We start from the raw sequence: 23,112 nt of genomic DNA, 5'->3' as shown, positions 1-23,112 counted from the left end.
AAATATGTCCTAATTAAACCAAATTTAATAAAATATGCCTAATAATCAGTAACCACAGTGAAAACCAACTGAAATGTGCAATAAAATATTACATTCCTTTTTACATATTATATCTCTATTTTTTTTAAAAGGCCTCCTACGTGACAAATTTATAACTTAATAAGTAATATAAATTAGTGCTTTTTTATTTTAGAAACATATGTGTGATATGCATAAGTGTGTTACTAAGTAGACAGTAATGCAGTTTTTTTTAATTGAAAAGTACTCTCATAAGTTTACATTAAATATGTACAACTTAAATCAAACTCAATAAAATATGCCAAATAATCACAGTAAAAACCAACAGAAATGTGTAATAAAATATTACATTTCTATTGATACATATTGTATCTCTGCTTTTTGAAAAAGCCTTTCAGGTGACGAATGTATAACTTAGTAAGTATATTAAATTATTGCTCTTTTTTATATTTGAAATGAAATAATATTCTACAACACATTAATATATTGAAAAATTTTAAAACATTTCAATGTGTAGACATTTCTAAAATAAATTAATATTTTAAAAGAAAAAAAAAGTTTTGCTATTTTTGATTTTATCAAAAAACACTTTTCATCTCTTAAAAACATCATGGTAATACTTTAATACAGATTTCTATTTGAAACATAATATTTTTTAAATTTATAATTTTAAAAATTAATTATTTTGCACAGAATAGTTTTTATGTTTGCTGTTTAGATACATCATTTATAATTTTAAAAATTTACATATAAAAATTAGTCAAAAAGTGAAGGTACAAGTGTAGTAATGCATAGTATTTTGTACAGCAACTATTGTTAAAAAAAATGAAAAAGTTAAATGATTTTTCTAAACATATAATATAACAAGATGGTTTGAGCGTGTCTGTCATCTTGACAATATATGAACAAATGATGGCACTTATAGCAATGAAATTTCAAGTGAAGATAGATATTGACTCATTCTGATACAAGACAAAGACCAATTTTTGAGTTCTTAATTAACTTTTTAATTATAAAATTACCAAAATTACTTTATAACATTTGATAAAATTTTGCACATTATGATCAACTTAAGTGCCCTAGAATACAATCATAAAATTTACACTTTGAAAACTAAATCTTTAAACTGCAGAAAATTTGTATTTGTAGAGGAAAATGAGATAACATGTGGTAAGTCAGCAAACGACACATGAAAGTGGTGATAACAGTAAGAGGCTGTATTTGTATTACATTACAATTGTACAGTAATAATTTTTAGATGAAAGACGCAAAATGTGAAAGATATTTGTAAGTTTACAAATAATTAATGAGATGAGCAATTATAAGCATACATTTATGGTGCTTATAGTCAAAATCATTTAGTATTTTGTAAAAAGAAAACATAATTTTAGTGAAAAGTAATTGAATAATAGTATAATTTCTTTTATGAAACACAATCATAAGCATTAATATTCTTAAAATGGAAATAAACTTTGTTTAAAAAAAATAACTAAATAATAAACAAAAAATAAAGTAATTATAATGTGTATGTACAAAAGGAGGGAAATAAAATAATTTCTAATTTCTGTTTGCTCGCACGGGTATGTCTTCCACAACCATACTGCCACATATATGGTCATATGCTGTACGGTTGTATTGAAAAAAGTACATGGTGGCACAGATTGGGAAAACAAATGCCAATGAAAAATTCTTGATAAAAGATCGCAATAGTGCCCTAAAACAAAACAAAAAAAAGATATTGTAACGAAACAAGAGGTTAATACAGCAGTAAGAAAACAATGTGAGCAAGACAAATAATATCAAAAGCTTAGAAGCAGTTGGTAAAACTTCATCACACTACAAGAAAATAACAAGGTAAAAAAATAGGAAGTATGACAGTTCAAAAATTTTTGGACAAAAGTTTAAAAGCCAAGACTTTTTCAAATAATATATAAGGCCAACTAACTTCATTAATCATTTAAACACATAAAATTTACTTTACGCAATCTGATATAATAAAATATTTCAAGTTTAAAAATTAAAATATATCAGAATGCTAAAAAAAAGTTTCAATAAGTTTAACAATTAATTATTTTCATTTACAAATAACTATTTTTATTGTCATGTATAATACAAATCACACATGTAATTAAATTTTCTAAATGTGCAAATATATGTGAAAAAAGATAAATGAGGTTGAACAGAAAAATAGGCATGCTGAATAAAATTGTAATTTGTAGAAAAATTACTCTTATTAACATACAAACCCTTAAATCATTAATGCATCATTTATACCATTTGCAATAATAATTTAACAAACGAATCATTAGTGAGACATAAAAAAAAATTTCAAAATTCTACTTCCATTAGTAAAACGTAGAAGAAGAAGACATTTTGATACAAGTTTACTTTTTAAAATCTTTATCAATTTTATCAATAAATTTACAAATTACATGATAATAGTGTATGACAATATGTTTTATTAAAAAAACAAAACTAGTATTTATATTTAATATTTGTAATTTAAATTTTAAAATATATATGTAAGCGTTCAGTTGCAGAATTTATGAAGTAAATCTGCAGCAATATTTTCATCTAAATCTAAATTTGACTGCAACCTCAAAGCAGTCAGAGGTTAATTCAGCTTAATGTAATAAACATACAGCATAATTAGCAAATATAAGGTTCCTAAAAATTATGCATAAATACTCAATGTTAAATTTAAATTGAATTTCATACAATGATTCTAAAAGAATGGAATAAATCCCAATACAGTAAAATCGGTAATCAAATAACAGAAAAATAACATTTTTACTTTCTGTTCTTTGCAATATTCTTTTAATTTGATGGTTCAAGTTTTATTAAAAGAAGTTTGAGATGCTTCAAAAATGAGCCTCAGCAATTTTCCCCGGTTTGTTTGTTTGCTTGCTTTTAAGGAAAAAGAATAAAAGTTAGATGAAAAATAATCTGCAGATGCTGAAGTAATCTGCAATATCCATAGCCAAGATGGGGGTTTTCTGCTACAGGTTGTACACATTAGCATTTTTATACATACAAATGATACTTTCAAGAGTTTACAAATAATACTTCATATTAACTATAGATAATAAAGATTTTGAACGAATATTTATTTATTTTCTGTAATGATAATGTACTCGTTTGAGTTCAGTATATTATTGTAAAACTATTATAATGCTTTTCCTATTACATATATTTGAAATAAGCACTTTGTCATACAAAGACAATGAGTTGCAATACTGAAAATCATGTGACATAAAAAAAATAATAATCATAATAACCTACAAATAACCAATTAAATTAAAGACATTTAAAATTGAACTAACCATGTCAATCCTAAATCTTTGGCAGGGTAAACNGGACCCATTCATACATCCATAGATCGTAATTTTGACCTGAATCAGAGAACGATCGATCACCGATTCAGTACCCTCAGAGGTATTGATTTGTTATGGGAACATGGAGGACTTTTGTGGCTCGACAGAGTTAACGTGCATCAGTCACTTTACTACACGGGGAGTCTTCGGCCGGCGAGGTTCGAACCCATGAACTCTCGGACACGGGCCCAGCGCCCTACCGACCAGGCTATCCCAGTCTTATCATCGTGTGACGTAAAAAATAATAATAATCATAATAGCCTACAAATAACCAATTAAATTAAAGATATCTAAAATTGCACTAACCATGTCAATCCTAAATCTTTGGCTGGGTAAACTCTAACCATATTTGCATCCAAAGGAACAACTGTTTCACAGGAAACTACTCTAAGATGCATCAAAGTTTTACCTGGTGTGGCACCTCCATGGCCCAGTATGCCTTTATGGATGAATAAAGCCTAAAATCATAAAACTTAAATGCTTAGTTACAAAAATCTTTCTAGATGTTGCATCATTATACCCAAAAACATTTGATTATATAAATGTAAAATTTAAAAGCCTCAAATTATTGCTGTCTGTAACAAAAACTTTACTTTTCGGAATTAACAAAGTTTTAACAATTTGAAGATAGATATAAAACAGAATTATAATGTTTTTACCAAATTTTTACAAATCTGTAAATTTAAAATTTAAATTACATGTTCAATAGAAGATTTTAATACATGTTATAGATATAAACAAATAGTATTGTTCACATTAGCATTTCACATTTTTTCCCGCATTTGATTATAATTGATGTTATAAGCATAAGACGTACCTAATTGCAAAAAAACTTACTTTACAAAGTAAAATTCTCAACATTTTAAATGCTAATAATCGACTATACAACACAGGACTTTAAGAAGTTAAAAAATGTTGGAAGCCAGCTAAAATTTTTGGTAACCACTAAAAACATTAGTAACTCACCTCGTTTCTAGTTTGTTTGTTTTTTCCTCGTCAAATTGGAATTTTTTTTAAATACCAAGCATAAATATTAAATACTGACATTTAGAATATTTATCCAAAAAAATTAAAATAACAAAAATCTAGGTGTAATTTTTATGTATTATATTTTTACAAATAAATCTGTATATTATCAGAGAATTTGCAATTAAGATTTATAAGGTGCCATTTATTAATAGCAGGTTTTTTTTCTTCATACAAATTTATAAATTAGGAAGCAACTGTGTCAAAACTTTCGAGTCTGTGGGACGTCAAAAATTTCGAAAACTTGGATCCCAATTGCAATGCCAAGCGTATTTGCGTATTTCACGAGAGACCTGCAAATACATATCAGAAATAGGAGGGAAATTTCAAGCAGCCAGTATTTATTTACACTATTTTAAATTACAATGTAACATTTAATAAAGATCATACTACAGTTTTAACAATTTTTGAAACAAATATTATTGTTCTTCTTAACTATAAAATAATAGATTAATTGTATTAAATGATAATCAGTATTTTCATTTAATTCCATTATTCAACACAAAGTCAGTATTTTATACAAAACTATATATACTTAATTTATATTTTATAGTATATTATATTTTTAATACAAAAATGAAAATAATCAATCACAATTTACCTATGAATTTAAGATTAAGGAAAAATAACACTTACTTCAAAAATGCATACTACAAATCTATGAATAACTTCAAGGGCTAAAATTTCAGAAGTAACTTCCATTGCTCGTTGGTAATCAACTTTTTCATTTTTTATGATGTCTAAATCATATTTGTCCAAATTCCTAAATCAGAAATATATTTTGAGATTATACAGCACACCATTTTCATTTAATAGCAAATGATAATCTTTTAGTGTTATGATCTTTTAAAATATTAAATTTCTATACACTCTATGCAATGTTAATGACCACTTCATTTATTTTTGTAAAAGATATTCATAAAAAGATCAAGCAGTGGGTGGAAAAACTACATATTTTTATAGTTGAATACAACTACTTTATTAGAAATGTAGTTTACTAAAACAACTTTTTTTTTTTAATGTAGAGGTTATAAACTAATTTCAAAATGTAGTCACTGTTATATAACTTTTAAGAGATGATATTTTCTGAAAACTTAAATTAAACCCATGTTCAACAAAGTTTTAAATCAGAAATTGGCTTATTCATCCATGAAGAATTAATAAGAAACATTTATTCATATTTAGATGGGCCAGTGTGTAATTCTAAACCATTTTTTTATAAATTTGATCTTATAATTTCAATTTTATATGCCTTACCTGACAGTGAATGTTAAATTTAAGAAATGCTAAGAAATTATCAAATATTTGCAATTTTAATTTGTTGAATGCTTTTCTTTTTACTCAAAGAAATAAAGTATAACAAAAATTATAGAGAAAATATGCTCCTATCCATTGTAATAACATTAATGTTTCAAGAGTGTATAATCACATTTAAAAGTATAGCCAAAATAATTAATTAGCAATCATTTGTAATGGCTAATTTAAATATTAATTTTAAAAAGATAATTCTTACTCATCTGCCACAGAGGCAATCTCATTGTGTCGATTGACAAACCTGCAAAGATTTTTATCAAGCAAATTTAAAAGATTAGTAATGTTTGGACCTTACTTTTTTACAAAACTAACATAAAAAGTAGTTGCCAGGAATTGCTACAAACTATTTTCTTTTATATTCAGTACTTCTTTTAAAAAGCACCACATTACACTACAAACTATGAAAAAAGTAGTGATATTAATAGTTTTTTTACTTGTAGAGCGCTACTTAGACTAATACAAGATCAATAGTTAAATAAAATTATACCCCATAGTTATGAATCATTTTTTTTAACCTTAAACAAATTTCAAAGATATACATTTGAATTTTAATTAAAATAGTTGGATATAGTCATCTGACAGTATAAAAAGAATTAGGGCAAATATTTAAACAAATAACTTATTTAGACATTTTTAATAACTTTAACTTTATTAACATTAATATAAATATAACAAATTCAAAAAACTCACACTAAGTCAAAGAAATCTACAAGAATGTAAGTAATAAGGACTTTAAACAGCAGCAAGATGCAAAAATCAATTACTTCAGCAGCTAGTCTTTTAAAAAGGGATGGAACCAAATATACTGTTCCTAGAACAAATAAAAAAGTAAAAAAAAAGATCATTGCCAACACTAAGTAACAACATGCACAATGACAACACAAAATATTAGACAAAATAAATAATATTTTATATTAAGGTGACACTCTTAATTGGTAAATAATAAATAAAAAGATGGGATAGAAATTTCAATAATTTTTTTTACGTCTCTCGTGCAGTTGATTATCCCTAAAGTTTTCCAACTTTTTTGTAGGCAATTCTATATCAGTACCTGGCCCAAAAATAAAGGCCAATTTTAGGCCAATTTAGGCAGTTTTAAGCAACTTCCAGGCAATGGCTTTCAAAAAACTAGATAAAACATCTCAGAAGGTTACCAACTCGAGCAACTCTAGACACCTCTCTCAGCCTACTGTTTTTTTTTAAAACTTTTGCAAGTTTAAAATCTCTTTGGTGCCGTGATAAATACAGTTGCCGCAAACAAGTAAGCACTAATAAAGAAATATCCCCCTTAGACACATAACATTTTGGAAATCTTTCCTAATAATCAATTTCAGTATAATATTTACATTGCTTATTTATTATAACTTTTATTTCTAACAGCATGGTAAGAAATTTTTTATTGTTTAGTTAATGCATTATTCATTGAAACATTAAATTGCCAATAGCTTTATTATTTGTTTTGATATGCTTAAAAAAGGGGGATATTTCCGTATCGTGATCTGTAGCGCCAACTACAATTGCCAAGGTGACAAATAGATTTTAAACTTGCAAATTTTTTAAAGAAAACACATAGAAGTTTGCCCGGGGGTGGCTACGAGTTATACCTTTCGAGTTGGTCCTTTTCTGTGATGTTTTTTTTAGTTTCTCGCGGGCCACTGCCCGCAAGTTTCCAAGACTTGGCGATTATTCTGCCACAGATCATGATACGGAAATCTCCCCTAAAAAGTTTAAAGGACCCTTTTAATTTCTAATCATTCTTGATAGCATTAATATTATAACTGACATTGACTTCTTTTAAATGCTCTTGAATAAAGTGTAGCAGCAATTTCTTTTTAAATATAAATTTACTATTTGTAAGCATTTTTCAAAACTTAGAATTAGTTTTTTAAAAACTATGTAATGTGCATTAAGTTTGTTAGAATGAGACAGGTATAGTTTGTATATTTGTGGGGATATTTCCGTATCGCGATCTGTCGCGCCAACTACAATCGCCAAGGTGCCAAATAGATTTTAAACTTGCAAATTTTTTCAAAACAGCATGTCGGTGTTTGCCCCAGGGATGAGATTAGCCAAAACGCAAAAAAGCTGAATTTCCACGATAGTAAATTTTACGCAAGCGCAACCCTTTAATAATAAATTCCAGACAGTTTAAGGTCATAAATAATGTGTTGACATACAATTGTGTACTAATCTATTATTATAAAAACGATTACATTGATACTTAACATTTAGTGGAAAAAATTTACCAATTGAAAAAATAAAGCTGGAAATTATATTTTCCCTCAGTTCGCATAAGAGACAATTACTACTTGAAAAACTACCTGGTTTAGCAAATTAAAACTACTGAGAATATACATTAATATTTCATTTCTTTTAATAAATACTGTTATGTGATTTATAGCAAATATATCAGTAATATTACTTTTTAAATNTCCAGGCTTGGGACCTCTAAAAGGCTTGTCAGAAGCAGCATTGTTTGAACTACGAAAATCGGATCTATCTGGAGGTCGGGCAAAAAATTCGGAAAATCTTATCTGCTGAGCGTAAAAGGGGAGAAAATAGGTAAAATAAGTAAAAATGAGAAAGGATTGGTAGCTATGTAGTTTGAATTTTCTGTTTCTCTTTGAAAATCGGTGAATTTCCTGAAAAAACGGAATATACTTATAAAAAAAAGACATTTTCAGAAAATCTGAATTTTTGACAAAAAAGCTGAAATTTAAGAGATAAAAGTGAAAAAAGCGGAAATCCGCTAAAAAGCGGAAAAATCTCATCCCTGTTGCCCGGAAGTGGCTACGAGTTATACTTTTCGAGCTGGTCCCTTTCTGTGATGTTTTTTTTTTAGTTTCTTGCGGGCCACTGCCCGTAAGTTTCCAAAACTTGGCGATTATTCTGCCACAGATCACGATACGGAAATCTCCCCGTTGTATAACCCTAAATTAATTTTCTGATCTAATAACATATAATTTATGTGATAATTTTATAATTTCAAACTGCAATTTTGAATTGAGATTAATTCTACATAAACGCATAAACTTAGATGCAAACTTAGTAGGAGAAACATAAAATATCATAAATAATATCAACAGCTTTGAAAAGAAACGAATTGCGTTTTCATTTATCGAAAATAAAACAACACTTAAAATCAAACATTACATACCTGTTGAATGTGCAGCCCCTGAATTATTAGTTTGGTTTTGAAATGCAATATTTTGACGATTTGATTGCAAGAGCGATAAATTCTGATTAGGGAAAAAAGTATTCGGAAAGTTTCGATTGAAGTCAGTTGTACCGTCTGCATTACTATTTGGCAAACGACATGCAGTTTGTGAAATAATATAGGGTAATGTTATTGTCATACATTGCCAATTGTAGCACTGCCACAGCCATTGATTAACAGCTGTAGCATATTCTGAACTTGATTTATAAGGATATGTTGGAATAAACACGTTTAAATCTTCGGGATTATTAGACTGGGAACTACTAGAATCGACGTTTCTTCTACGAGGTTCATTCGTTTCAGAATTTGCCATGACGGTATTGCTAATCCCCCTGCAGTGATGATCAATAAAATTCTTTAAATTTCAGTTAGGGGTGGTGGTAGTTAAAAAATTTTTAAATGAAAATCATCAATCTTCTAATGTAGTTGTACTAATTGTTTATTTACATGACCCTAGAAATTGTTTAAGTGAAAGTTAAAGTTAGTGATTAATTCCAATGTCAATAATTTTTTAAAGTACAACTGATATTTTGTATCTGTTACTTTTCATGATTGATTGAACTTCAGCTTTGGTTGATTAAACAATCTATCAATATTTTTTTAAATTTTTCGAACATTTTTTCGAACAGCGTTTTCGAGACGAAGAAATAACCATAGAAATAACCAACGAGAACCAAACGAAGAAATAAAACAGCTAAAAAATGTATATATCATAGATGTAAAGGCAGGGACTATATTAGTCCTTGGTATATATATATATAATAAATTTTAATATTTTATTGAATGTAACAAAATATTTAAAGAAATTCAAATGAATGTTCTTGCCTGTTTTTTTCATTTATTATTATTATTTCTTCATTCGAAAGACACATTATATTTTTAAAAGAACTATAATGTCAATTTTTATTAAAATTAATGAATTTTTTAATCTTACATATTTACTTTCTACTGATGTTTAATTGGAAAAAAGAAAAGTCAATAAATTAACAGTTCATAAAAAACGCACGTTCTAAAATTATTATATAAACTTTTATTTTTTAAGATTTTATTTGCTTCTATTTCTTACAAAATAGTTGGGAACCTTTATTTAGAACAATACTACCATTTTGAAGTACATTTTTTCCCACAGATTTAATTATATAGTAACTTTTTGTCATTTACTGATGCTTTTATATTATAATAATTATCAACATAATTAGGTATAAATTGTTGTACAACATTTTTGAAAGATGGGGAAAATTGATAATATTTTTTAGAGAGTAAATTATGTTTCTACAGATAAGTAATTAATTGACTAATTGGAAGTTTCAATTTTTAATGAAATTGACTTCATATCAGAATCAATAGCCTATTACATGCTATTGGCTGCTCAAATAATTTAATTGTGCTAGAGTTATGCTAATGGAATATTGGCAAAGGTCTGATTTTCATATTTGGTGATAACTCTCGCATATGCTCTCACCACATTTATTAAATTAAATTTAAAAAAATATAGTGGTGTAACTTGCCTCTGTACCATGCTTCTCAACCATGTACTTTTAAACTTTATTGATCTATGTACTTTTTTACCCCAACAAAAAAAGTTTGCATTTTTTATTTTAATTAAAATATCAAATTTGAATTGAAATATTTTTTCTACCAATTATAGATGGCTGAATCTTCGCTAAGTTGCAATAGAAGCGTCTTGGATTTTTTAATGTTGGTTGGAAAACTAAAGGTAAAATTTATAAATTGTTTTATTATTTTTATCTCTTTAAATTTCAAAAACTTGAATAAAAATGTCTTTTAATTTAAAAATTTTTTAGATGCTTACTATTTTCTCCATTCACTTTTAATGCTTATTATACTTTTTTTTTTTTTGGAAAATGCATCAAATTAAAATTATATCTAGTAAGTAGTCAAATTTTATAGTCAATTATGTATTTAAATGCTATCAAAATACAATTATCAATTTATAATAATTTGAATAAAATTTTGATTTTTAAGAAATTATAGGCTTATTAATATTTAGTTCTCAAATGTACATTATTTTCCTCTAATGTTATTGATGATATATCTAATTAAATTTGAAATCTTGACTACAACATGACTGTATATACACTATTAAATTAATTTTTATCTATATATATATATATACAAAAAAGTGAACATTTCTCATGATCGTTCATCAGTATAATCTAAAATAACATAGCTTTATTTAATTAATCATTTTCTTACAGAATTATAATTGAATCATAATATAAAATATCTCAAAGTTTACGCATATGCAATAAAAGGCTGTCCTTAAATGGGATCACATTTTCTTCTCACTATTGTTGCCATTTATCTTTTCTTTTCTCAAAAAGTATCACATTTTATCATACCACACATCGTGCTGCGTTTTATAAACAAATGTTTGCAATTCTGAATGAGGATAAAACATTGTTTTAGATAATAGATTAAATTTTTTCTGAAGAGAACAGCATTCTTACCTTTTTAAAATAAAAAAAATATATACATATTTGATTTGCTGATTTTAAATGTTTCAATCATAATGCTAAATTGATCAATTGTACCTTGTGATATTTCATTTTCTGAATGCTCTTACTTGTTTTTTATGACGTTTTCTGCATGTACCAGAAACTATGAATAAAAATAAATCAAAATTATCTGCATTAAATCTTGCTTTCAGTTTGATCCATAAGAAACTTTTTTTAAGCTGAACTTTTTAGATTACTATCAATATTTGTTATTTTTTCTTTAATAAAGTCTAGGAAAAGAAATTAATAAATATTTAGTTTTATAGAATCACTGAATCTAAAAACAGGCCATTTAAAATCCAATGTAGATTACCTGTTTTCGAACTCTTCAATTTAATTCATACGAACACAAATCTGCTATTTTACACAATAAGCAAATTAGTGCTTAGTGAGTGGTTTTAGAATTTTTTTTCCTAATCTACGAAACAAAGATTTATATTTCTTACAATTATATGTATTCATTTAGTTCAGAAAAAGTGCTGCCCTCATTTTTTTTTTTTTTTATTATTATTATTATTAACCTTTACGGACTGAATTATTTTAACTTAATTCCCTTTATCACAATTTTTCCATCAGTGTTGATTTTTTTTTTTTTTTCATTATGGTGTAGCATTTTTTTCTAAAAATAAAATACAATATTAAAAATTGAGATTTTTGATACTCAAGTTCAAGTATCCAGAATTCGTCAATTCTCACGTAATCCAAATAGTTGAACTTTTACTGTATAAGCTGTTTTCTTTCATTACTCACAGCTATTAATTAGGAATTGTTGTTATCTAAAAACTGTAGGAGACAGAAAATTAATTAAATGCATTCCTTGCCTTTAGCACATTAAAAGAACTGGATGGGTACGTTCTAACGTTCCAGATTGTGAGACGATTGCTGGACATATGTATAGGATGAGCGTGATGGCATTTCTTTTAGGTGATCAGATTTCTTCAAATCTTGACAGAAATAAGTAAGAGCTCACTATGACTATTGTCAGTTACCTTTTTTTTATTATAAATTAATCTGCTTCCATTTTTTTGATTTACTGAACATAGTATAATCAATATATTTTGGCAGCTAATCATCGAAACCAAACGGGGCTGTAGATTCCTATAAAACCCATGGCAGAAGTTTTTTAAACTTTCAGCAACAATTTTCCCGAACACTAATATCTTTCTGACAGGCATTTTTAATAATAACAAATATATATATATATTATTAATTTAAAGTAACAGAAGGGCTTTGTGTTAACAAAAAAATAATAACTTTCATGCATGAATAAAACTGTATATAATTTTTTTATTTGTAAATGTAAGAATTTTTTTCTAATCTGCATATAAAAGAATGTGTATTCTAATATTATGAGCGATATTCTCCTTTTTTGACAGGGAAAAAATAACACTAATTATTTCCATTTTCTCATATTGTAAATCATCATCGCTTTAAAAAAATAATTTAAAACTGAAAGAAGTTTGTTGCAGTAACTACTAAAAAAATATCAACAACAAACTCTTGCAAATCAGACTTTCTTAAAAAGGGTCATTCAAATGCATGGTTTCATTTAGAGATTCACTTATTGTAATAAATAATATCATATTAAAAATATATTATATTTAAAACTTGGTGGAATTGCAATAACTGCCAAAAAATCGAACAAAGAAATGATAAGATCCTTGTGTCAAAAAGTAAATAATCTAATGTATGCTTTGAAATTCTCATGTTATACAAAATATTTTGAGTATAAATATAAAATATGTCTAAAATATATCGGGATCTTTAAAAATCATATATAAATGAGTATCAATAACTGTCAAAAAACAATAAAAACACCACATCTATTTATGATGTTGGCGTGAATTGAGTGTGTCAAAAAGTGATTAAGAATTTGATATGAATGTCACGTGTTGAAATAATATCAAATGAGAGAAACTAATGTGGAAATTGATAGCAATAATTGTCGAAAAACGGTTGAATCACTGCATTAGAGACAAATTAATCAAATGTTCATGTCGTAATAACATTGGTGTTTAAAAATATCATAAATAATAGTAAAAAATAATAATAACTAAGCAATGAAAGATATCAGGATTTTAAAACTCCAAATGAAAATTCGTAGCAATGATTGTAATGATCAAAAAGCTACCTTTATTTACAATGAAATCAGTGTGAAGCTCTGAGTGATAAAGTGTAGACTCAAATGCGTGATTTAAAGTTTTTGTGTGCTAGTGTCACATATTAAAATTATGTATTTAATATGCTAATTATAGTAAACACCATTTTAAGTGTGAGCAAAATAACAATTATATATATTTATCCAAATATGAAATATATATGTTTGGTGACTGGATCATAATTGTTTTATAATGCTGTTATGTTTTTTTTTTTTTTTTTTTTAAATTTCAATTTCTATGCTNTTTTTTTTTTTTTAAATATTTAATAAGATAGCATAATCCTTTTTAGATGTATAAAAATGTGTCTTGTTCATGATATGGCAGAATGTATTGTTGGTGATATCACACCTTTCTGTGGTGTTAGTGCTGAAGAGAAACACTCACGAGAAGTGGTATGGTTCTTGTGTTATTCTTATGTAAAAATTGTGTCATTTGATTCAGACTAAAAGCATTCTTGTTCAAAAAATTTTAATCAATATCTTCAAAAACTTATTAGCAACTTTTCATGTTGATAAAACTAATCACCATAAATTTATGTGCAATGCATAAAGTTAGGCTATTTCTTTCCTTCGGAAAATAAGGTACAAACTTACTCAATTGCATTCAAAATATATGAAGTATATGTTCATCATTGATCTCTATTTTATTTTAATACAAACATTTATTTTGCATGTTTTTAAATTAAACATAAATCGCTGTTCTGAAAGAAAAAAAACGTTTTTTTTTTTTCCTGTAAAAACTATTGCAAATTCTTAACTATTCTCACGCATATCTTTGCTTGAAACTGAGTTGCCATAAAATTTAGCATGTGACAAAAAATGGTACAAACTCATTTAATTCTGTTGAAAATATATGATGTATATGTTTATTATTGGTCTTTGTTTTATTTTAATTCAAAAATTTATTTTACTTTTTTTTTAAGTTAAACAAAAATCCCTGTTCTTAAACAATCTTGTTTTTGTTTTTAAAAATTATTGCAAATATTTAACCATTCTCTCTAATTTCTTAACTTGAAACTGAGCTGGCAATGAAATTTAGCACGTGACATGAGACATATTTACGTCTCAGAACCAGAAGAAGTTAGAACTATTTATTTTGCACTAAAATCAAAAGAACTAGGCTATATATAGAACACATAATCTCTAATCATGTCAATAATGGAAGCTGTTATCAACAATCACAGTTTGTGTTTTCGATTCACAAAAATCAAGGTGGTTCGGTGTTGCCATTCCAAATTTTGATTCATAACTCACAAAATGATAATAGTTTGTTCTAGTGTTCACTGTAGAACTCATGAAACATTATTGGCAGTGTTGCATTTGTGTTCTAAGTTGCCAATGTCACTATTTTTTAAGTTCTGGCATGATAACATACTTAGGCCATACAATAGTTGTATGTAAATTACTATCTGGTTAATACTCACAGTTTCAATATCATGACACAAATCTATTTCATGGATTCACCTGAAGACAGCATGATTTGACCAAGTCAGTTTTACAGTACTGTGTTTTATCAGGCAGTCTTTTATTCAGATAGTTATTGGTCATTCTTTCTACGTATCCTACTACTAAGACCAGCAATGGAAGGAGATTGTGATTTACCCTACAAACACCTCAAGAGTTAAAACAACAATTATTCTGTATGCAGGGTTGCCACAGGCGACTAAAATGCAACTATTTGCAACTTTTTTGGCATGAGGCGACTATGACAACTTTTCTTGGCTGAAAAAGCGACTATTTTCAGGAAAAGGAGACTTTTCTGAACTCCTAGCAATGTTTTTTTTTTGTAAGCATAAATTGGGTGCAAAATTTGCACCCCACAAGATAGTTTCCGAATACACTGAACTCTTTTTTTTTTTTTTTTTNGTGAGGATGTGGACACCACAACAGAAAGCTCAATGCGTCTCATGGTTCATAGAGACGAAATCAGATACACAGGTTCAACGGAACTTCAGGACAAATTTCCAAAGAGACCCACCATCCAGACCCTCCATCCGTGCATGGCACACAAGCTTCATGAGCACCGGAGCAGTATTGCATAAAAGTGGAGCCGGATGACCCAGCACAAGTCCAGAAAATGTGGAGCGAATACGGCCATGAGACGCATTGAGCTTTCTGTTGTGGTGTCCACATCCTCACTTAAAACTTTTCAGCCTATTGAAAAAAAAACTTTATTTGTTGCAGTAATACATGCAAGAGACAGAATATAAATATCTTGTTTATGTTCGAAGTTATGAATTTTTAAAGTTGTAAAGATAATTTTGAAACACCCTGTATATTAATTCATCAACAAAATTTTAGTGATATTTTTGATGAATTTTTGTTCTTATTTAAGCAATTATTTTCCTAGTTTTTGGCTACTATTTTCATNTATATACAAACACACATATATATATATTAATTCATTAACAAAATTTGAGTCATATTTGTGATGAATTTTTGTTCTTATTTAGGCAATTATTTTCCTAGTTTTTGGCTACTATTTTCATGCTTTAGGCTACTAAAAGCAACTATTTTGTTCGTTTTTTTCTGTGGCAACCCTGTGTATGCAAGCAAAACTTAATTTAGCAATTTAGGCCAGTGGATAGACAAATTTAATGCAGTCAATTCTTGGATTGTTGCAACCAATGTCTAAATTTATTTCATTATCAGGTATCTTTAACTTAATTTTTATTAACTCTTCGTTTTAATTCTATGTTTAATGGTATTCTAATTGATTTTAGGCTGCTATGAAGAGATTGTCATCTCTTGTTGGTAAAGAAGTAGGAGCTGAATTCTTGAGCTTGTTTATGGTATGTTTTATATATACATATTAAAACTATTGTATCTAAGAATTTACAAAAACAATTTATTTTAGTCACAAAAGATCTCATAATCTATTACGGTAAACTTAAAAATTCATTTAAATTCATTTCCTAAAAAGTAGTTTTTTAATATTAAGTTTATAGTCTACTTTAAGCAACATAACTTAAATTGTAAAGCAACTTTATAATGTTATAATCTGTTGTTAATTGCATTTTTAAATATTTATTATTGTTATTCATGTTTACTTTTAAATTTTAATAAATTTTTATGCATAACTAATAAAATGCTTAAAATAAAAGTTTTCATAAAAATTAAATTTATTTTATGTATTTATTCAATTTATTTGATTTCAATGTACTGTAAGCATATCATTATTTTAAAACTTATTCAAGCAGTTTTCTTTAATATTTTAGGTACTGTGTTATGTATGTTCTACTTTTGCAGGTTTATTACACTTTTTTTGCTTTTAATTTCTAAATATTTTCTCTTTCTTAAAGTTCTCTATTTCATTCTCATTTTCTATTTCTTATTTCTTTATTGAAAGCAATAAATGATATGATTTGGTCATAATTTATGTCTATCGATTCTAATTGTTAATAAGTATTAAGCATTCAAAACTCTGACGTATTACTGATGCATTTTTTAGCTGTAAATTGTCATTACTATACACAGCACCTATTAAGGTTAATAAGCTTAGTTTCTTAATAGTATATATTTTGAATTTTAGTTTTTGAAATATATTGCTCCCAAAAGTATAATATTGCTTCTGAAATCACAATGCATTTTATGTAATAAAATTAATCTGTTATATTAAGGAAGTTTCTTATTATAATAAGTATACAGGGTGTGTTGAAAAGTACTTAAAGATGCTTATTTTTGATTTACGTTATTTAAAAGCCCTTCAAAGTGCTTTTTTTATTTGGGGTTTGTAAAAAGAGCTTAACTTTCTATCTTTTGGAGAAAAAAAAAATTTTTCTTTGCCGTGTCAATTGTCGTTCTAAATTACAAAAAATGCATGCTTTTCAAAATTTTCTCTGCAATATTTATCAGAAACTAGTTGTTTTATTATGATTATGAAAAGTTTTTGAAAATGTTTTTTAATTTTATTGATTTTATGTTTAGAAATTAAGAATTTTAAACGATAGAAAAAATAATTTTTATTGCTGCACAGATCCTAATTATGATTTTTTTTTTGTAAAGTGATTAAAAATCCTTTTTGAGTGCTTAAAAGGTGCTTATTTTTTGTTTAAGAATCTGGCTGCGCACCCTGGTATGTTCTGAAATTTATTTTTATACTATCTTGCCCATAGTTTTATGCACTATATATAAAATTATCAAGGCTTCTAATGTAACTAAGTTGATAAAGGATTGGTTTCTTTCTAAATATGACAAGGTTGATGCTTCTAAATTTCTTGATGATTTAAACACTCTAAATGTTTTATTCGGTATAACTATTAAAATCTTGAATTATTGTAAATTTGTAACATTTTGTCAGCACCGTGTAAATCTTTAAGAGATGTAAGTTGGGGGAAATCTACTCATGCTAATTTTCTTAACACTTTGTTAAATAAATTATTTTGATTTCAGGAATATGAAGAAAAGGAAACTGCAGAATCTAAATTTGTACATGATTTAGATAAGTTTGATATGATTCTTCAAGCGTATGAATATGAAAAAGAGTCAAACAATTCTCTAGACCTGCAACAGTTTTTCAATAGCACAGAAGGTAATAAAATATTATTTTTAAAAACACGGTTTTAACTTTATTTCCTGAATTTATCTCCTGATTTTCTAAAACCAAAAATGTGAAATAAATTCTAGAGTTTTGTATTATTTTCCTCTGAAGTGTAACGGGAATGCTTCTGTTATGTTTTATAATCACAGAACAATGGCAATGGATCTACTTAAATAAATATACACATCCCTATAATAAGCGCCAATTTCAGATTTCAATAATATGATTTAACAAAACAAAAATTGGCAAAGTGTTTATGTTTTTAACTCTCTCTCAACCTCTTCCAGTTTATAACTTTGAGAACTCTTACATTTTTGTCTGGGCAGTCGCGCTAACGAATCTTCGGTCTTCCCGTTTTTCGGGCTCCTGATGGTTTTGCATTGAAGATCTTTTTGGTGGCCTGATCATCATTCTTTCTAATCAGGTGTCCTGTCCATTTTAGTCTGTGAACTGATATAAATTTTATTATGTCTGCTCTTTGTAGATCCTATAAAGTTTTGAATTTGTTCTCTCTTTCCAAATATCATTGCACTTTATAGCTCTCTAAATGCTTCACAGTATTTTTCTTTCGAAAACCACTAAAATTTCCTCAGTCATTGTCCTTAGTTTCAACAGTGTATGTAACTATGGGCCTGATCAAAACTTTGAAGAGCAGTAATTTTGTTTTCCTGCTGATGAGACTATTTTATTTATTTATATATTTTATTTAAATCTAGTGGTGTAGCTAGCAGAGAGTGAGAGGGAATATCTACCCTGTGGTGCAGCCTCATAAGGGCACCAACTTTATGATACATGAATTTTTGGATAAAATGCTTTTCTCTTTTAAATAGCCCCAATTTAATTTGCTAATTGGGAGACCCTTAACTTCCAATTTTTATTCAATTTACCTAATAAATTGACAGGATGTTTATTATTATTGTAAGTTTTCTTTTCACACAGTTTTATTTATTGTTTTAATTAATACAAATTGACAATATATTGGTTGAAACAATGCCTTTAAAATAAGCACTTATCATTCAATCAAAACCAATAAGCCTAATTAAAAATATTTAAGTGTAATAGAAACTACAATTGTATCATACACTGTTACATTTTCAACCAAATCAAATGAAAATGTAGAAGTTATCGAGTCACGTTGTTTTAACATTATGGGCGCCGAGAATGAGTTTGCCCCTAGGCGCCGTTAATCGTGCTTAAATTCATTACTTTTTAAATATTACAAAAATCTTGTTCCTAAAAAAATACATTTTATTTAGTAACATAAAAATGTGGATTCAATGGTTATTGACTGAATGTAATAAAGAGTTTCAGGGGATTAGCTATTAAAATTTTCTTGTATAGTGAACTCTAAAACCATCAATCAGTGCTAAACAAAATCTCTTCTTTAGGCAGTTTTCTCTTTCACTCTTTGTAAGAGCGCTTTTTCCCCTTTATTTGTTTTTATATAACTTAAAGATTAGGACTCCATTGTACTAGGGTAATTAAATAGAACTTAAAGTAAAGATTCAAAGTAAAAATAATTGCAGCTTTACTTTTTACTAAGTTATATGTTTATTTACAATTAACACAATGAGCGATACATTTTCTGGATTTGTAGCAATAAATATTTTAATTTAGATGAAATCCTTAAATGATGTTTACTTGTGTTTCCTATTTACAGCAGAACTTCAGTTGCATATTAAAATTCTGCCGTAATGAACACTATTTCTGTTTTATCTAAAATAGAAAAAGTTTGAAATTGTTTAGCACCCTTTCAGCTTCTTAGCAACTCTCAATGTCACCTGTGTCTCCATTTTCTTTTAAATCTTAAATATTAATTTTACCATCCCCGTCTTCATTATATTCATATTGTTCAATTAAGATATTCACTGAAATATGTCAATATTCCGCATAAATTTGTGAACACTCATTTAAAAATAAATAAGGGTAATTGCGCAAAACAAATTTGTCTAAAACAAATTTTCATAACTCTTGATTTCTTCTTTTACCTTTTTTTTTTTTTTTTTTGAGCTATTTAAATTCTTGCTTATGCAAATTAAATTCCTGTTATTAACCATAGGGTTTTCTAAGACTTTTACAATTTTCTGTTTTAGACTAAGTTCCACTTTATATAATGTCTGTTTCAGATAGAGTTTATGATAGAGTTCAGATAGAGCAAGTAAATATGCGTGTAAATACTTAAAGAGCTAAAAACGTTTTCATCGAGTCACTTATCTATAGACAGCAAGTAGATCTGAAACTAGTTTAATTGTAATAAGAAAAGTTAAGGCTATTTTTTTATGAGTATGAATATTCAAATAATTGAATATAGGCCATATACGGTGGTTATATCTTATATAATTAATTGTGGTTATAGCCTAAATACGTGTAGCTACTCTGGTGTAAGAAATTAAGAGAATTTGCAAACTTGGTCAATTTTCTCTGGAACTATTGGACCAATTTTAATGTGATTTTATGTGTACATACATTGATACAATACGAAACAAATAACCATTCAACAATTGTAATGCACGCACGTGATCGTGCGCAACACTCATTGGAGTCGTAAGGTATGAAACAGCGGTTGCAGAATAAACTTTTACAAAATGGGTTAATAGGGGGTATGGTCCCCTCTTACAGATATACAGTAGGTACTTGCAGCGTTATTTCAAATTGAGCCGCGTTATTTCATATTGAGCCACGTTATTTCATAAAGTGGCTCCGGTTCAAATCCCAACAATGGCTGGTCGATACAAATTCTGCTCTCGTGGACCACAGTGCTGACATAAAATATCCTCATTTTACAGATCATAGATTAAAATCCTCTTGATGTCGAACTAAACGTTTTTGGTTCTCCTCTCCATGTAACACAAAGGTGGATTGGTTCCATCAACGAGTCCTTCACAAAGAATAATTTGCACCAATGCTTGTTTCAGGAGTTCCCTTGTCTTCTGGATTAAGTCAAAATTAAATGCTACCAAGTTGAACTGTGGTAGTTTTGAACTCAGAATTGGGTCAGCTGTTCACCCATTTAAAACGTGGATTTTGCAACAACAACAAAAAAAGTTTTTTCTTAGAAAATGGTTTCTAAAATTATTCAATCAAGTATGTAATGCTGAGACTTTATTTTTATCAAATATTTTTAATTAACCATTTTTTTTCTTCAAATTTAATTCAGGATTTTCCCAATAGTTCTTTTTTTTTTGTGGGAACAATGAAGCAAACTTTATGTCATTTGGATAATGCATGGTTTTTGTTTTATTCCAGGAATATTTCAAAATCCTATGGTATTAGAATGGGTGTCAGATCTGAAAAAACAAAGAGGAAAGCCTTCATCCGAAGATTCTCTTTAAATAAGATTTTGAACAAAAGAATTATTGTTAGTTGTGATATTTTTTATAATTAAATCTTAAAAAGTTTATTTATATATTTTGTGTGGTCTTTTGTTAATAAAGAAGAATTTAAAATATTATTTAATATTTTGTTCTCCTTTATGTCTTTGCAATTTAGTTCACATAATGAGAGATTTTTGTCAATATCACTCTTATTAAAAATGTATTTCGTAACAGAAGAACTTTTTTCTTAGAAAATGGTTTAATGTGTTTAGTCAAGTGTGTAATTCTATGAATTTATTATATCATTTTTTTCAATTAATACTTTTGTTCCTTTTTTTAATATAGTATTTTTACATCAGTTTTTGTTTTTGTGGAGACAATTGAAAAAGCTTTGTCGCTTGAATGTTTAATGGTTTTTATTTTTACTTTCACAAATTTTATTCCAGGAATATTTAAAATATTGGAATGAGTATCAAATCTGAAAAAACTAAGTGGAAAGCCTTCATCTGTGAACTGTTTTCATATGAACTTTTGAATTATTTACATGTAATGCTGTGAGAAATAATTTTTAATCAAAGTTACAAAAAAAAAGAATCATACATTAAAACATATACTTGGCTACCATTAGAAAAAATTCTCCCAAAAACCGTGGGAAGTTGGCAGCTGTGTATATAAATAAATATCGATAATCATCCTGTTATTAACCGTCAAGAAAATAGATAAATCTGCTAAACTTAATTGCTCTTGAACTACAACTTAAAATTTTGTGAGAAGTTTGAACATAAGGGTTGATCGTTAATGGTTTTCTTCATTATTATTAATACAAAGTAAAAATACATCTTTATAAGTTTAAATACCATTTTATTATGTGAATTTTACATAGTATTTAAATATATTACCACTTGCCACATGGTCATGCCTGCTTGGTGAAACCGAGCAAATTTAAGGTAGAGTGTGCGTTTCTTGTTTTTCAGTTCCACATGGGCAAGCCTGCTTGGTGAAACCGAGCAAATTTAAGGCAGAGTGTGCGTTTCTTGTTTTTCTGTTCCACATGGGCAAGCCTGCTTGGTGAAACCGAGCAAATTTAAGGCAGAGTGTGCGTTTCTTGTTATTCAGTGGCGCCATCTATGGCCAAGAATTCGACTTCTGCCACACCATACGTCGCACCCGTTTATAGGGCGGACCCATTCATACATCTATTTATTCATCCACAGATCGTAATTTTGGCCTGAGTCAGAGAACGATCAATCTCCAATCCAGTACCCCCAGAGGTACTGATTTGTTATGGGAACATGGGGGACTTTTGTGACTCGACAATTTAACGTGCATCAGTCACTTTACTACACGGGGAGTCTTCGGCCGGTGGGGTTGGAACTCTCGGACATGGGCCCAGCACCCTACCAACCAGGCTATCCCGGCCCAAATAGAATATTGACCACCTTAATATATAAATAATTAAAAGATAAGTACAAAATGTCGAAAAAGCAAGCAGTATTCCGATATTTATTATTTATAACTAAGCAAATATTTTCATCTGTTGTCTACCATTTTATTTTTTAAAAATAATAACTTCCTAGCTGAACATTTGTACCTATATATCAACAGTATGTTACTTAGATACTGGTGTCCATT

General features: G+C 27.8%; 3 protein-coding genes across 7 annotated transcripts in view; 2 read left to right on the top strand and 1 right to left on the bottom strand.

Annotated features, from left to right (window-relative positions):
- Positions 1-23,112, top strand: part of LOC139426460 (uncharacterized) — a 125,009-nt gene that overhangs the window by 6,164 nt on the left and 95,733 nt on the right. The window lies entirely within an intron of this gene.
- Positions 717-9,262, bottom strand: LOC107437087 (protein FAM8A1). The gene is made up of 5 exons (XM_043046311.2): positions 8,890-9,262; positions 6,423-6,543; positions 5,055-5,181; positions 3,699-3,850; positions 717-1,732 (listed from the first exon to the last, which is right to left on the bottom strand). Exons 1-5 carry the CDS (start codon positions 9,260-9,262, stop codon positions 1,576-1,578), a joined length of 930 nt encoding a protein of 309 aa, XP_042902245.1. The 3' UTR covers positions 717-1,575.
- On the top strand, positions 9,133-21,617 carry LOC107437088 (5'-deoxynucleotidase HDDC2). Of its 5 annotated transcripts, XM_071185450.1 has the most exons (8): positions 9,584-9,608; positions 9,656-9,695; positions 10,598-10,666; positions 12,296-12,426; positions 13,917-14,019; positions 16,350-16,418; positions 18,019-18,157; positions 21,413-21,617. In XM_071185450.1, exons 3-8 carry the CDS (start codon positions 10,598-10,600, stop codon positions 21,496-21,498), a joined length of 597 nt encoding a protein of 198 aa, XP_071041551.1. In that variant the 5' UTR covers positions 9,584-9,608; positions 9,656-9,695; the 3' UTR covers positions 21,499-21,617. The 5 variants fall into 5 exon arrangements, with proteins under 5 accessions (XP_071041550.1, XP_042902246.1, XP_042902247.1 ...); XM_071185449.1 differs by lacking the exons at positions 9,584-9,608; positions 9,656-9,695 and adding an exon at positions 9,133-9,266; XM_043046312.2 differs by having other exon boundaries at positions 9,436-9,695.

The sequence above is a fragment of the Parasteatoda tepidariorum genome, chromosome 9 (assembly GCF_043381705.1).
Source record: "Parasteatoda tepidariorum isolate YZ-2023 chromosome 9, CAS_Ptep_4.0, whole genome shotgun sequence".
Taxonomy (NCBI): Eukaryota; Metazoa; Arthropoda; class Arachnida; order Araneae; family Theridiidae; genus Parasteatoda; species Parasteatoda tepidariorum.
Note: the sequence above shows the minus strand (reverse complement) of the source record. Positions and strands in the feature narration are given on the sequence as shown.

What these genes read in the sequence shown, in the direction of transcription:
- LOC107437087 (XM_043046311.2), bottom strand. Translation starts at nt 9,262, where the DNA reads ATGGCAAATTCTGAAACGAATGAACCTCGTAGAAGAAACGTCGATTCT. An exon ending in GTAGATTTCTTTGACTTAGT is followed by an intron (nt 5,182 to 6,422) that starts GTGAGTTTTTTG and finishes TTTCTGATTTAG; the next exon opens with GAATTTGGACAAATATGATT. An exon ending in AAAGATTTAGGATTGACATG is followed by an intron (nt 1,733 to 3,698) that starts GTTAGTGCAATT and finishes GTTTTGTTTTAG; the next exon opens with GGCACTATTGCGATCTTTTA.
- LOC107437088 (XM_071185448.1), top strand. An exon ending in TCAAATCTTGACAGAAATAA is followed by an intron (nt 12,427 to 13,916) that starts GTAAGAGCTCAC and finishes AATCCTTTTTAG; the next exon opens with ATGTATAAAAATGTGTCTTG. An exon ending in AATTCTTGAGCTTGTTTATG is followed by an intron (nt 16,419 to 18,018) that starts GTATGTTTTATA and finishes TTTTGATTTCAG; the next exon opens with GAATATGAAGAAAAGGAAAC.